General features: G+C 42.4%; 1 protein-coding gene across 1 annotated transcript in view; it reads left to right on the top strand.

Annotated features, from left to right (window-relative positions):
- The window catches only part of DCAF12 (DDB1 and CUL4 associated factor 12), a 40,046-nt gene extending 34,133 nt beyond the window's left edge, over nucleotides 1-5,913 (top strand). The window contains exons 8-10 of the mRNA XM_045467845.1: nucleotides 544-706; nucleotides 3,022-3,200; nucleotides 3,745-5,913. Coding sequence (XP_045323801.1) covers nucleotides 544-706; nucleotides 3,022-3,200; nucleotides 3,745-3,903 — 501 coding nt within the window. The 3' untranslated portion in view covers nucleotides 3,904-5,913. The remainder of the gene's footprint in view (nucleotides 1-543; nucleotides 707-3,021; nucleotides 3,201-3,744) is intronic.
- The last annotated feature ends 7,640 nt before the right edge of the window (nucleotides 5,914-13,553 follow it).

Raw genomic sequence — 13,553 nt, 5'->3', positions numbered from 1 at the left:
AGTTGGCACCTGCTGAGGACTGACTTAAGGGTTAAGGCTGACTGGTATTCCCCAGGGTTGAGCCAGGCCCATGAGTGTGCTTTCTGTAGTGTACAACTCTCATACAATTGGGAACCTAGGCTGAGGATAGCCAGAAATTAGCCCCTTTATCTGAAGAGTAGTGAGGAGGGTGGTGGCAGAGAGGGTGCTGGCAGAGAACTCAATGTGACCTTGGCTTTAGTGCCCTGGGGTTACCCCTGGAAATAACCTGTAGGTCTAGGCTTTTCCGCTTCTGATTATTTAATTCCAGCTTAACCTTTTTTCCCCTAATCAGTCCTCTTCAGTATTAGATCTTATTTCTTATTAACAGTCATCCTCTCTTTCTCTTATTTACTTAGGGGTGGAACAGGGCATTATTTCCTTAATCAGGGCTTGTCTTTTTGTCTCTGACTTTGTGTGGCTTGTGTATGAAGGAAACCCACACAGGTGGGCATCTAAAAACAGTGCCCTATAGTACACTCTCTGGTATTGCCATGGGTGCATCATTTCCTCTCTCTGTTTCAGCTCCTCTCCACCAAACTGCCATATTGCCGTGAGAATGTGTGCCTGGCCTATGGTAGTGAATGGTCGGTGTATGCAGTGGGCTCCCAAGCTCATGTCTCCTTCTTGGATCCACGGCAGCCATCATACAACGTCAAGTCTGTTTGCTCCAGGGAGCGAGGCAGTGGTAAGAGTCCTGGTATGCCCCTGAGGCTTATAGCTGCATTGCAGATGGGTTTTGACTTTCAGTTTCTGTGTTGATTTCCAAACAACAATCGTGATCTTTATGGAACCTGGTGTTTGGTAACACATGGAGGGAGCTTAAATACTCGCAGATGGCAACAGAGCTTCAAACACCACAGACAAATTTGTGGTCACAGAAGCCTCAGTGGAAACCAACAGTCAGGATATTGGTGGTTTTCTTATTTCTTCATAGATCTTGACTTTCTGCCCTGTGGTAGTTTTTTGCTGGTGCCCCATCTGAACTGTAAAAATCATTTTATGCCAAGGGATGATGTACAGTGAGGAGTTTACAGAGGGCATGAGGAAACATTTGAGGGTGATGGATATATTAGTTATTTTGATTGTGGTGATAGTGTCATGGGTATATACATATGTTAAAACTTCAGATTGTGATTTTAAATATGTACAGTGTATTGTTTGTCAATTATACCTCAGTAAAGCTGAAGAAAATAGTTTAGTTCTGATCACTGGGTGAGTTGTAGCTTCAGCCTCCCATCTTTTATAGCATATTTTCTCTGAGAGCACTCTTTCTTTATCAAGGAATAAAAAGATTATGTTTGTACTGTACTTTAAGATTTCAGTATATCTTTATCTGACATGTTATTTCATCTTACCTAGAACCCTGTAAGAAGCAGGTAGGAAAAGGTAAGGTTAGTGTTAATAACTCTGTTTTATAGATGAGGTGACTGAGACTCAGAGCATTTAAATTCCATGCTCAGTATCTTCTGGATTGGTGGAAGAACAGCCAGGGACTAGAATACAGATTATTCAAGTTAACAGAGTGTATTTTCTTCATCTCACTTTGTTCCCCTTCTCATGAAAAAATGTCACTACATTATCCTGGGAGTCCTAAAAGGCACAATAAGAATTACAGTTTAGCCTCTTTCTTTCAAGTAGTGTTTATTTTCATTCAGATATTGCAAAAGTGGCTTTTGTTTGGGGTTTGTTTTTAATTTTAGTTAAGATGCTTATGTTTCAGTGCAGAGAGAATAATGTGTGTAATGAGAGTTTTAAGGGGAAGAGTGATTAGGGTTGGCTGGAATGATGTCTGCAATGAAAAGCTTTAAGAGGGGCGCCTGGCTTGGTGGGTGGAGCATGTGACTCTTGATCTTGGTGTTGTGGGTTCAAGCCCCATGTTGGGTGTAGAGATTAGTTAAAAAAAATTGTGTTTAAGTTTTAGGGGTACCTGGGTGGCTCAGTTGGTTAAGTGACCGACTCTTGATTTTGGCTTAGGTCATGAGACTCATGTTGGGCTTCACTCTGAATGTGGACCCTGCTTGGGATTCTCTCTGTCCATCTCTCTCTCTCTCTGCCCCTTCTCTGCTCTTTCTCTTTCTCTCAAAATAAATAAATAAACATTTTTTAAAAATTAAAAAAAATGAGGGGCGCCTGGGTGGTTCAGTCGGTTAAGCATCCGACTTTGGCTCAGGTCATGATCTCGCAGTCCATGGGTTCGAGCCCCGCATCGGGCTCTGTGCTGACAGCTTAGACCCTGGAGCCTGTTTCGGATTCTGTGTCTCCCTCTCTCTCTGACCCTCCCCCGTTCATGCTCTGTCTCTCTGTCTCATAAATAAATAAATGTTAAAAAAAAAAATAAATGTTGAAAAAATTTTTTAAAATGAGTTTTAAAAAAATAAAGCTTAATAAGATATTTTGGTTACTGTTACAGGAGTAGCTTTCATAACTAATAAGAAAATACTGATTCCACAAATATTATCAAGCACTTCCTATGTGCCAAGAGACATCTTCTTACCCCATGCACTTCTTTGATCCACAGACACAGTACCAGATAAAGACCTCTTGCAGTGTCAGATAGGGGTTTTAGGTCAGATAGGAAGAAGTCCTTATTAATATAATGATATATAAATATGCAGGTTACCCTGTTTCAGTACAGGTTTGAAACACAGTGAAGAAGTTATGAGTTTACATATAACAGTTTAGAGTTATGAAAGATGACTCCACAGTAAGTCTAGGGGAGGCAGGAAGGTTCAGGGCACAGTTAAGGTCTTAGGCTAAAAGATCTTAGGCATCATTTGGTCTCTGGCACTTCCCTAAGGTTTATGGGAAGGTCCCTGTTAGTGCATGGATTGGCAGTGTGGCATCAGCATTCTAAGGCTTTTGCCTGAGATATACCTGCCATGGGAAAGGCACTGTCTGGTATGTGGGTGCCATGTGAACTTAGTGCTGGAGAAATTCAGGTAGTCAGACCATCAAGTGCATATTCTCCCTACTCATTGCCCTTTCCTTTTTCTCTCTCAGGGATCCGGTCAGTGAGCTTTTATGAGCATATCATCACTGTGGGCACAGGGCAGGGTTCCCTGCTGTTCTATGACATCCGAGCTCAGAGATTCCTGGAAGAGAGGCTCTCAGCTTGTTATGGGTCTAAGCCCAGACTAGCAGGGGAGAATTTGAAACTAACCACTGGCAAGGGCTGGCTGGTGAGTAAGACCGTGCCTGACATAGTTACTGAACAGTGACAGAAAAATTGTCTTCAGTCTACCCATCTGCTCCCACCCCCACTGATAACACCAGCTAGTCACATACTTTTTCACTGGTAAGAGGTACTCCTTAGAGCAGAGAAAGGCACTTTCCCTTGATTTTGCTTCTGCATCTACATGTTAATGAGAAAACTGAGGCCCAGTAAGACACACTAATTGATTTAGGATTACCCCCAGGTGATAATAGAGCAGAAGGAAGGAACCCCCCTCACTGTAGCCGCTACTGAATTATTATTGAAGAGTTTGGTTCCAACTGTCCTGAGAAGACCTTAGGTTTGTATAGCAGTTCTTCAGCCTGTTCACTTTTCCCTAATGTTCATTTGGAAAAATGAGGCTCCAGTTCCCATGAGCACCAGTCTCCTGACATCAGGTTAGATGCAAGACCCTCTCCTCTTAAGGAGACCAGAAGGAATTCCTGTCCCTTCCTATCCCCTTTTCTGCCCTATGGCCTAGAGGTGCTAACAATCTCTTTTTCTTCCCATAGAATCATGATGAAACGTGGAGGAATTACTTTTCGGACATTGATTTCTTCCCCAATGCTGTTTACACCCACTGCTACGACTCGTCCGGAACGAAACTCTTTGTGGCAGGAGGTCCCCTCCCTTCAGGGCTCCATGGAAACTATGCTGGGCTCTGGAGTTAATGACAACTAACTCTTTCCCAAAATGTAGAGATTTACACTAACTTCCATCCTTAGTTTCCTTGTTTCTTTTGATTTTCTTCCAGTTGTTTGAGGCCCTCATTTTAGTGGGAACACAAGAGTTTGCCTATGGTTTAGGCACTTGACAGGAAGCTCTGTACAGAAATCTGAAGTGTTTTTTGTTGTTTTTTCCTTTTTTCGCTTTTGGTAATCAGAGTTTCTTCTGTCTTTTTTCTTTCTGGCTTCTCAACCAAACATTGTTAATTCTTATTTGTATTTTTTCTTTAAGTGACACACACTCTCCCCTCTCTGGCTTCTGGCAGAGGCTGGCATAGTCATTCTCACCCTTACTTCACTCTTGAGAGGTAGGGTTCCTTTATAATTATGTGGTTGCTGTCAGACTTTCTGTGAAAGTTTGGGGGCTGTCTGTGTGTGTGTGTGTGTGTGTGTGTGTGAGAGAGAGAGAGAGAGAGAGAGAGAGAGAGCAAGAGAGAGAAAGAGAACTTGTGTGCCTGCAAATACCGTGTGTCACTGAAATTACCTGGAGTAAGAATTACTTGTAATTAAAATATTTATAAAAGAAACAACTTTATTCACAGAGTCAGCTTTGGGACTAGTCTTTATCTTGTTTTTTTAAAGTCTAACAGCACTGATTATAGGAAGTAAAAACAGAAAGAAAAACAGTCACCACCAGGAAAACCCTTTGAGTTAGATGGCAGGCTTCCTGGTGACTTTCATGCCAGGACTCCAGGGTGATCCGTCCCCTACCTGTCTTCCCAACCTTGTGTTCCCCAGATGAGAACACTTCTCTGTGTCATTTCCATGTCATCTTCCCATCTACTGAGCCAGTGGCCACTCCCCTAAAACATCAGGGTCTCCAGATGCAGTTCTCGAGGCTGCAGAAGCATTGGTAGAACTTGGTAAAGAGAATCCCTATCCCAGTCTTCCTTTTCCTTCCCTCAAACAAGACCTGATATGGTATCTCAGGGGCCTGGAGCAGGGGGCCTTACATTTGCTAAGATTCACATACTCAGTCCCCTTGGCTTTGTGGAGAAACTTCTCCTTTGCCTTTCTTCTAATCTTTTGGGTTTTGCTTTGCTTTTCTAAATTGGGTTCGGTCCAGGAGGGTGGGGGTAAGCAGGGGGTTTATCTGTGTGTAGCGAGTGCTTCATGTGTGGAATGTTCATTTTCTTATTACAGTGAGGCTGGGGTTGAAGCCACCTCTCCCACTCTGTTGGCTTACCCCCAGGGTGGTGGTGGTGGCCTAGAGCCAGCAACATTGTGCATGTAAAAGCATTGATGTGATTAGTAATTTGTTCCTCCCTTGAACTGTGTTTAGTCTGAGGTTTTGAAACTTGCAGGCAACTGACTGACCGTGATGTCCAGTTATTCCTTGCTTTTTACGCATCATGTTGCAGATAGCAGCTGTTCCCACCCACAAATTCCTCCTCCATTCTAAGCACATACTCTGCTTCTGTCAACAGCCCATCCTGGGGGAAAGGAAAAGTCTTATTTATTCCTGCACTCTCATTTCTAAATTGCTCTCCCAGTTATCCCCCTCTGCTCTGGGTGTAAGTGGGGAGATGGAAAAAAAGAGTGCCTTCTCCTTGGTAATGGGGGCTGGTGGGGGAGGAGACAGCAAGTCCACCCTATCTTGGTTATATAAGGCACATACCACAGGTTCTAGAATTCTCATCTTCTAACCTAGAGAAATAGGTGCTATAAACAGGGAATTAAGTAAAATGCTGGATACTATAGATCTTTTAATTGTCTTAATTTTTTTTCTATTCTTAAACTACAGGCTGTAGATTTCTTAGTTCTCACAGAACTTCTATCATTTTAAACCAACTTGTATATTAAAAAAAAAAAAAAAGATCTTAAGTAGGATGTTTTGTACTGTTGCCAGACCCTCTTCTGTGATGGGTAATACGTTTGATTGTTTGAGATTTTGTTTTTAAAAATGTAGCACTTGACTTTTTGCCAAGTAAAAAAATAAATATTATTCCAGTTGCAGAGTGGTTTGAGTAAATACGTATAGCCAAGAAGCAGCGGGGTAAAAGCCCCAAATGACTGGTTGAAAGTTTACCTTGGGGGGTTAGGATTGCTTGGAGCAGAAGGGGAACATAAGAGTTCCCTCAAAGGTAAGGGCAAGTCAAGTACAATCACACGAACACTTAGACCTACTTGCTCCTGGTCCCCAGCCCTGGCCAAAGATCATTTATTCTGGGGTCTGGGTCCAGTTGAGGATGAATATGCCCAGGCAAGAGGACACAGTGACCAAGGTGAGTGATGCTCTTCCCAGATCTGGTTTGGGGGTGTACCTGAGAGAAAGGCAGACTGCTGAATTGTACCACCCTCCTCATCACCAATCCTGGAAGATTCATCGGGGCTGGGCCACAGAGGCAGGCAAAGCAGTATATTCCTCTGTCTCAAGGCACTTGTTCCTCTCTAGACAAGCTAGATACAGCTGCCCTTTGCACCTACCTTGGAGACTGACTACAGAATAAAATTCATACAGGCATCTACCTATGTGATCAAAGGCCACAAAACAGGAAGGGAGAGGTGAATTAGTTGAGGCAATTAAGAGGGCTTCCTAAAGGAGAAAAACCTTTTCCAAAATGAAGTTTTTAGAACTTCCAATCCATGAGACAGTGATGGGTGTTTGCAAAATGTTCCTTGGTCAAATTATTTCTGGGAAATGCAAATGTAAACAAAGACCTGCTTTTTCCCAACCTCAGGTTTTGGTTACTGTGGAACTTGTGTCCATGGAACATGCTCAGAGAAAGGTGATGGGATCTGAGGGGGCACCTGGCCTAGGCTTCGGGCCTCCATGGAATCTTGGCCCTGCTCCTGTTTTCCAGCTAGACTTTCCAGCAAAGTATGTATCTCATAGAAAAGCTTTGTGGGCTTTATAGGGTCCCTCCCTTTCCTGCCAGTCCCGATTCCCTTGCCATGAAAGAACTTCCTTGTTCTCCCTCAGGCCACATGCCTCGTTCCCCTGGTCTACTTGCTGCTCCCATCATCCTTGGGTCCTTTTACAGAAGGCTTTGGAACCTAATTTATGTTGAGTTCCCTACCCCGCAACTCCAAGAGTTGACTAGTATTAATCAGGCCTTTGGTGTGTTTTATTTTGATTTTTTAAAGTTCACCCATTTATTTTGAGAGCACCTGTGAGAGCAGGAGAGGGGCAGACAGAGAGAGAATCCCAAGCTGGCTCCATGCCACCAGCACAGGTCCAACATGGGGCTTGAACCCAGGAACCATGAGGTCATGACCTGATCTGAAACCAAAGGTCAGGCCCAACTGACTGAACCACCCAGGTGCTCTTTTTGTTCTGCTTTTTTAAAAAAAGTAATCACCCCACATGGGGCTCAAACTCACGACCCCAAGATTAATATCAGGTCTTCAACTGCGGCAGCCAGGCATCCCTGGCCTTCTGTGTTTCTAATTAAGCTGAAGACTCCCAGTCTAGCCTCTCTGATCCAACTGCCATCCAGACAGTTCCTAGAGCAGGTACCCAGAAATAGCAAGTCAGGATGTCAAGACCCTTAGCTTAGCATTGGGGTCAATTGTAAAAGTCAGCCAATGACCCAAGTGTTTTTTTCTTTCCTTTCCAATTGGCTGATGTCTGGGAGCCAACAATGGGTGAGGTTGGGGGTGGCTGTCATTCAACGTTACTTGGTTTTAGCCACATCTCATTCATGCTAGTGGGCTGAGATGACTGGATGCTTTGGAAGGGTAGAAATATGGGCTAAGTCTGGAACCACCGATAAAGACAAAACAAAGTTTGAGTTTCTTAACTTGTTTTTAAAGCCCTTCAGCTCCTCCAAAAAATAATCCAGAGAAACAAATGTGAGAAATTTGTTTCTATACTACCACCAGAGAGAGGTGTGAACTGAACTGCTCAAGATGGGGTTGTAAGCTCTTCTGTTTCAGCGCTCCAAGACAGGGCTCTGAGCTGTCCTCTCAAATTCCTATTGGGTTGAGCCTCACATCTAAACACTCCTCTTGATTAGTGTGTAATTGCTGAAGTCAGAATTTTAAAAGGATAATAATACTCATTAACTGAGCTCAGTGTCACATGTTTACTGCATTTCTTGTTAAGCACCATTCAGAGCTATAATTAACATCCCTACTGCTATGGACAAGAAGAAAACAAATGAACAGCTTCCCTCACTTGTAGCTACTTTTTTCTTAACTGGTGGCAGCTTGAACAGAGGACTGGAAATAATAAGACTCCGGGGTCAAGGCCATTGCCCATTGCAGAGAACACTGTGCTGGGTACCATGGCCTGAGGTGTGGCGGTTTGGGCCCTGTAATGTATTGCTTATGTGAGAAACATCCTTCATTTTTACCACCACCACCCTCTCTGCTCCTCTATGCTCTTTTGCTAAAAACACAAAATTATTGTCCCAACCACCATGCTTCAATTTCTACCAAACAATCTTTCTTCCCCCCTGGGAGAGAGGAGTTTTCTATCACTGATTAGAGATACTGTTGCTATTCCTTGAAGGGGGATACATGCTACTCCCAAGTTCTGACCAACCACTCAGGGTAAGTGGACCAAAAGGGGAGGGTATGGGTTCTGTTTTAGTTCTACTGCAGCTGCTTGTGACCGTGACTTTGAACAAGTTTTTCCCCTCTTTAGTTTTTTCACCTTCTACAATGAGACATCAGATTAGACATTAGATGATTTCCTGGGTCCTTAACATCCACAACTACTCTAGTGCAGGAAGTCTAAAAAATAGGAAGCAATCCCTCCCCTCAAGCAGTTTATCTTCAAAACAGGTAAATATTATAGCAGGGCTTGTAAAATTTCATCACGTGTCTTATTTTCCTAATGGCTTCTGATAAAACATTGAGAATTGTGGGTTGGATAGTGTCTCCCCAAAATTGAAATCTATCCGGAGCTTCAGAATGTGACCTTATTTGGAAATAGGGTCTTTTCAGATAAAAATAAGGTAAGGATCAAGATGAGATCATACCAGGTTAGGGTAGGCCCTGCAGTGAGGAGTTTCCTATGTAAGAGAGAAAAGGACATACAGGGACACACAAGACAACATGAAGAGAGACAGATTGGAGTGATGTATCTTTAAGCAAAGGAATTCCAGGAGCCACCAAAAGCTGGAAGAGGCAAGGAAAGATTCTCTCCTAGAGCCTTGGGAAGGAGCATGGCCATGCTGACACCCTGATTTAGGACTTCTGGCCTCCAAAACTGTAAGGGAATGGATTTCTGTTGTTTTAACACCACCAAATTTGTGGGAATTTGTTTTGGCAGTCCTAGCAAACTAATACAGGAATATTCTGAGGAATTTTCAGATACCAATTTTTATAAAATCACATGATATGTAAGAAAAAAAATTTTTTTGTGATAATACAAAGATGAATGGTATTCACGTAATAGTGCTGAGACGTGCAAAAGCAAAAATTAAAGCCCAGAACCACACTTGAATTGATTCTGCCTGACTCTGTCCATTCCAGGACCAAGCAGTAATCCCCAAACTGCTCACCTCTGGTTGCTTTTTCCTACCTATCTCAAACTGAATTTTTTTTTTTTTTTAATTTAATGTTTATTTTTATTTTTGAGAGAGAGAGAGAGAAATAGAGTGTAAGCAGGGGAGGAGCAGAGAGAGTGGGAGACAAAGAATCTGAAGCAGGCTCCAGGCTCTGAGCTGTCAGCACAGAGCCCAACGTGGGGCCCAAACCCACAAACTGGGATCATGACCTCAGCTAAAGTCAGATGCTTAACCGACTGAGCCACCCAGGTGCCCCTGAACATTTTAACTTTTACTCAAGGTCATCTTTTCACAGTGCAAATTGTCTTAGGATGCCTTCCTATCCTGAATGTATTGGCCAATAACAGGTACAGCTATCTGCAGTCCTCCTTGACAGCAGGAGATAATAGGAGATCTAGCTAAAGCCTGTGATAAACTTGCTCTACTATAGAATCTGCCTTGTGCCTGCCTGTGCAGACCTAGAGTTACTAGCCAGGGTGTGAGGAAAGATCAGGGATGCATGAGTTAAGGATAGAGAATGCATGAGTCATTAGGTAAAGTTACCATTGACTATATTGTTTTTAGGCTACTAGTTAATCTATCTGGTGGCTGTGGACTTTATTAGGAAACCTTAACCTATCCAAACGAATTTATTGTGTTGAAAAATTGATTATATCCATTGACCCAGCAGTTTCACTTTTGAGAATTTTAGGAAATGTTCTAGGCAAACATGCAAAGATAGATGTATAAGGATGGTTTGTCATAGCATTGATTATTTAAAAAAAAAAAACAAAAAACTTGGAAGTATCCTAAGTATTAGTAAGGAAATGCTAAATGAAAATTTAAAATATTTCCAAGTCGGGGTACCTGGGTGGCTCAGCTGGTAGCATCTGACTTCGGTTCAGGTCATGATTTTGTGGTTCATGGGTTCAAACCCCATGTCAGGCTCTGCACTAACAGTGTGGACTCTGCTTGGGATTCTCTCTCCCTCTTTCTCTGTCCCTCCCCTACTTGTGCTTTCTCTCTCTCTCAAAATAAATAAATGAACTTAAAATATTTGCAGGTCAATCTCATCACAAAAAGAGAGACCACCAGATATTATGTGCCTCCTGATGGGTTGCAATAGGAAGTTTCGCTTTTTGTAGGTTTTTTAATGTTTTTTCTTTTTAATTTATTTTTGAGAGAGAGAGAGAGACAGAGTATGAGTGAGGGAGGGTCAGAGAGAGAGGGAGACACAGAATCTGAAGCAGGCTCCAGGCTCTGAGCTGTCAGCACAGAACCTGATGCAGGGATCGAACTCATGAACCACAAGATCATGACCTGAGCCAAAGATGGATGCTTAACTGATTGAGCCACGGAGGTGCCCCTGTTTTGTTTTTGTTTTTAAGATTTTATTTTTTAAGTAGTCTCTACACCCAATATCAGGCTTGAACCTACAACCCTGAGATCAAGAGTCACATGCTCAGGGTGCCTGAGTGGCTCAGTCAATTGAGTGTCTCATTTCAGCTCAGGTCATGATCTCGCATTTCTGGAGTTCGAGCCCTGTGTCAGGCCATCTGCTGTCAGCACAGAACTGACTTAGGATCCTCTGTCTCCCTCTCTCCTGCCCCTCCCCCACTTGCGCATGGACACACTCTCTCTCTCTCTCAAAAAACAGACAAACATTAAAAAAAAAAAAAAAAAAAAAAAAAGGCACATGCTCCACCAACTGAGCCAGCCAGGTGCTCCTGCGATAGGAAGTTAACAGCATTACCTAAGAAGTGTTCTTGCCAGAAAATCAAACTTGATCTGAACAAGCACAGATCTATCTATCAGCTCTCAGAAAATACAGTGACTGGAGGAATATATTAATGGTATAATGGGGATGCCAACAATCAAATTCAGGATGTAGAGGAAATGACCTGTTTTTTTCCCAAGAAACAAGTAGCAAGGACAACTGTAACAGATTAAGGGAGACTTGAGTCATATATATCAAGCAAATGTAATGCATACATGGTGTTTACATCCTGATTCAAAACAATGCAAAACAATGCTATGGTAAAAAGAAAATTAACACTGACTAGATATTAGGTAATAATAATGGTTGTTGGCAATCTGGCTGGCTCATAGGTAGAGCATGTGACTCTTGATCTCAGGTTTGTGAGTTCGAGCCCCATGTTGGGTATAGAGATTACTTTAAAAAAATTTTTTAAATAATGATTGTTAATTTTTCTAGGTATAATAATGATATTGTGGTTATGTTTTAATTTATTTTGTAAATATTTTATTTTTTTAAAGTAATCTCTACACCTAATGTGGTGCTTAAACTCATGACATCAGGATCAAGAGTTGCATGCTCCTCCTACTAAGCCAGCCAGGTTGCCCCATGGTTATGTTTTTTAAAAATCCTTAGCACTTAGAGATATCTTATTTATGGATGAAATAACATGAGGTCAAGAATTTGTTTCAGGGGTGCCTGGGGTGATTCAGTTGGTTAAGTATCCCACTCATGATCAGGTCATGATCTCACAGTCATGAGATCGAGCCCTGCATTGGTCTCTGCTGAGAGTGGAGCCTTCTTAAGATTCTCTCTCTCCCTCTCCCTCTCTCTCTCTCTCTCTCTCTCTCTCTCGGGTGCCTGGGCGGCTCAGTTGGTTAAGCTTCTGACTCTTGGTTTTGGATCCGGTCACGATCTCACAGTTTGTGGGTTCGAGCCCTGCATCAGGCTCCACACTGACAGTTTGGAATCTACTTGGGATTCTCTCTCTCTGCCTCTCCCCCATTTGTGCTCTCTCCCTCTGTAAAAAAACAAAATAAATCTATTCAAAAAAAGAAGAATTTGTTTTAAATAATTCAGAAGGTTAAGGGTGCCTGGGTGGCTCAGTCAGTTAAGCGTCAGACTTCAGCTCAGTTCATGATCTCACAGTTCATGGGTTTGAGCCCCGTGTTGGGCTCTCTGCTGTCAGTGCAGAGCCTGCTTCAGATCCTCTGTCCCCCTATTTCTCTGTCCTTCCCCTGTTTGTGCTCTAGTGCACCCTCTATCTCAAAAATAAATAAACATGTAAGCATGTCAGGTTATTGGGTGGCTGGCTATTATCTGTCACTCTTCCCTACTATCAGTAGGTCTGACTGTTTATCTTGTACATTCTCACATCTGTTCCCATTTGCTGTGTGTGAGAAACTACAGTATAAAGCTTATGGGAGTGAATGGCATTTAAAAAAATAATAATTCAGAAGGTTACATTTTTTACAGCGATATGTTTATAATTGTTGAAGCTGGTAGATGAGTATATGGGGGCTCCTTATACTAGTGTCTCTAATTTTGTAATGTTAGATATTTTCCATCATAAAAAATTTTTAATGATATATGCAAATAAATCTATATGTTCCTTTTTTTTTTTAATTTGTTTATTTAATTTTTGAGAGCACAAGCAGGGGAGGGATAGAGAGGAGAGACAGAATCCAAAGCAGGATCTGTGCACAGAGCCTGATGGCAGGGCTCAAACTCACACACTGTGATTTCATGACCTGAGCTGGGATCAAGAGTCAGATGCTTAACCCACTGAACCACCCAGGCACCCCATGTGTTCTGACCTAGAATGATTGCTCAGATATATTATTACATAACAAAGTAGTTACAAACCAGCGTATAAAGCAGGATCTGTTATAAAATTCATACATATCTATATTTAGGTATCGGAAAAATCAGTAGAATGTTATCAATAGAATGTCAGTAGTGGGTCTTTTGGCAGCAGAGTTTCAGTGATAACTTGTATTTTCTTATCGTGTCCTTAAAATGCCCCCTTCCAGTTTTGTTACAATATGTGTTGATTGTGAATAAGCATTTATAATAAAGGATAGTGGACAAAGAATATTGATGTCCTTTGCTCAAAAAGACTAAAACACGGGCACCTGGCTGGCTCAGTTGGTAGAGCATGCGACTCTTGATCTCTGGTGTTGAGTTCAAGCTCCAGGTTTGGTGCAAAGAAAGAAACAAAAAACTATGGGGTGCCTGGGTGGCTCATTCAGTTAAGTGTCCCACTCTTGATTTCAGTTCAGGTCATGATCTCACAGTTTGTGGGTTTGAGCCCCGTGTCAGGCTCTCCTCTGGCAGTGTTGAGCCTGCTTGGGATTCTGTCTCCCTCTCTCTCTGCCCCTCCCCTCCTTGCTCTTTTTCTC

The sequence above is a fragment of the Leopardus geoffroyi genome, chromosome D4, assembly GCF_018350155.1.
Source record: "Leopardus geoffroyi isolate Oge1 chromosome D4, O.geoffroyi_Oge1_pat1.0, whole genome shotgun sequence".
In the NCBI taxonomy this organism is placed as follows: domain Eukaryota; kingdom Metazoa; phylum Chordata; class Mammalia; order Carnivora; family Felidae; genus Leopardus; species Leopardus geoffroyi.
This window is presented reverse-complemented; position numbering and strand designations above follow the sequence as displayed.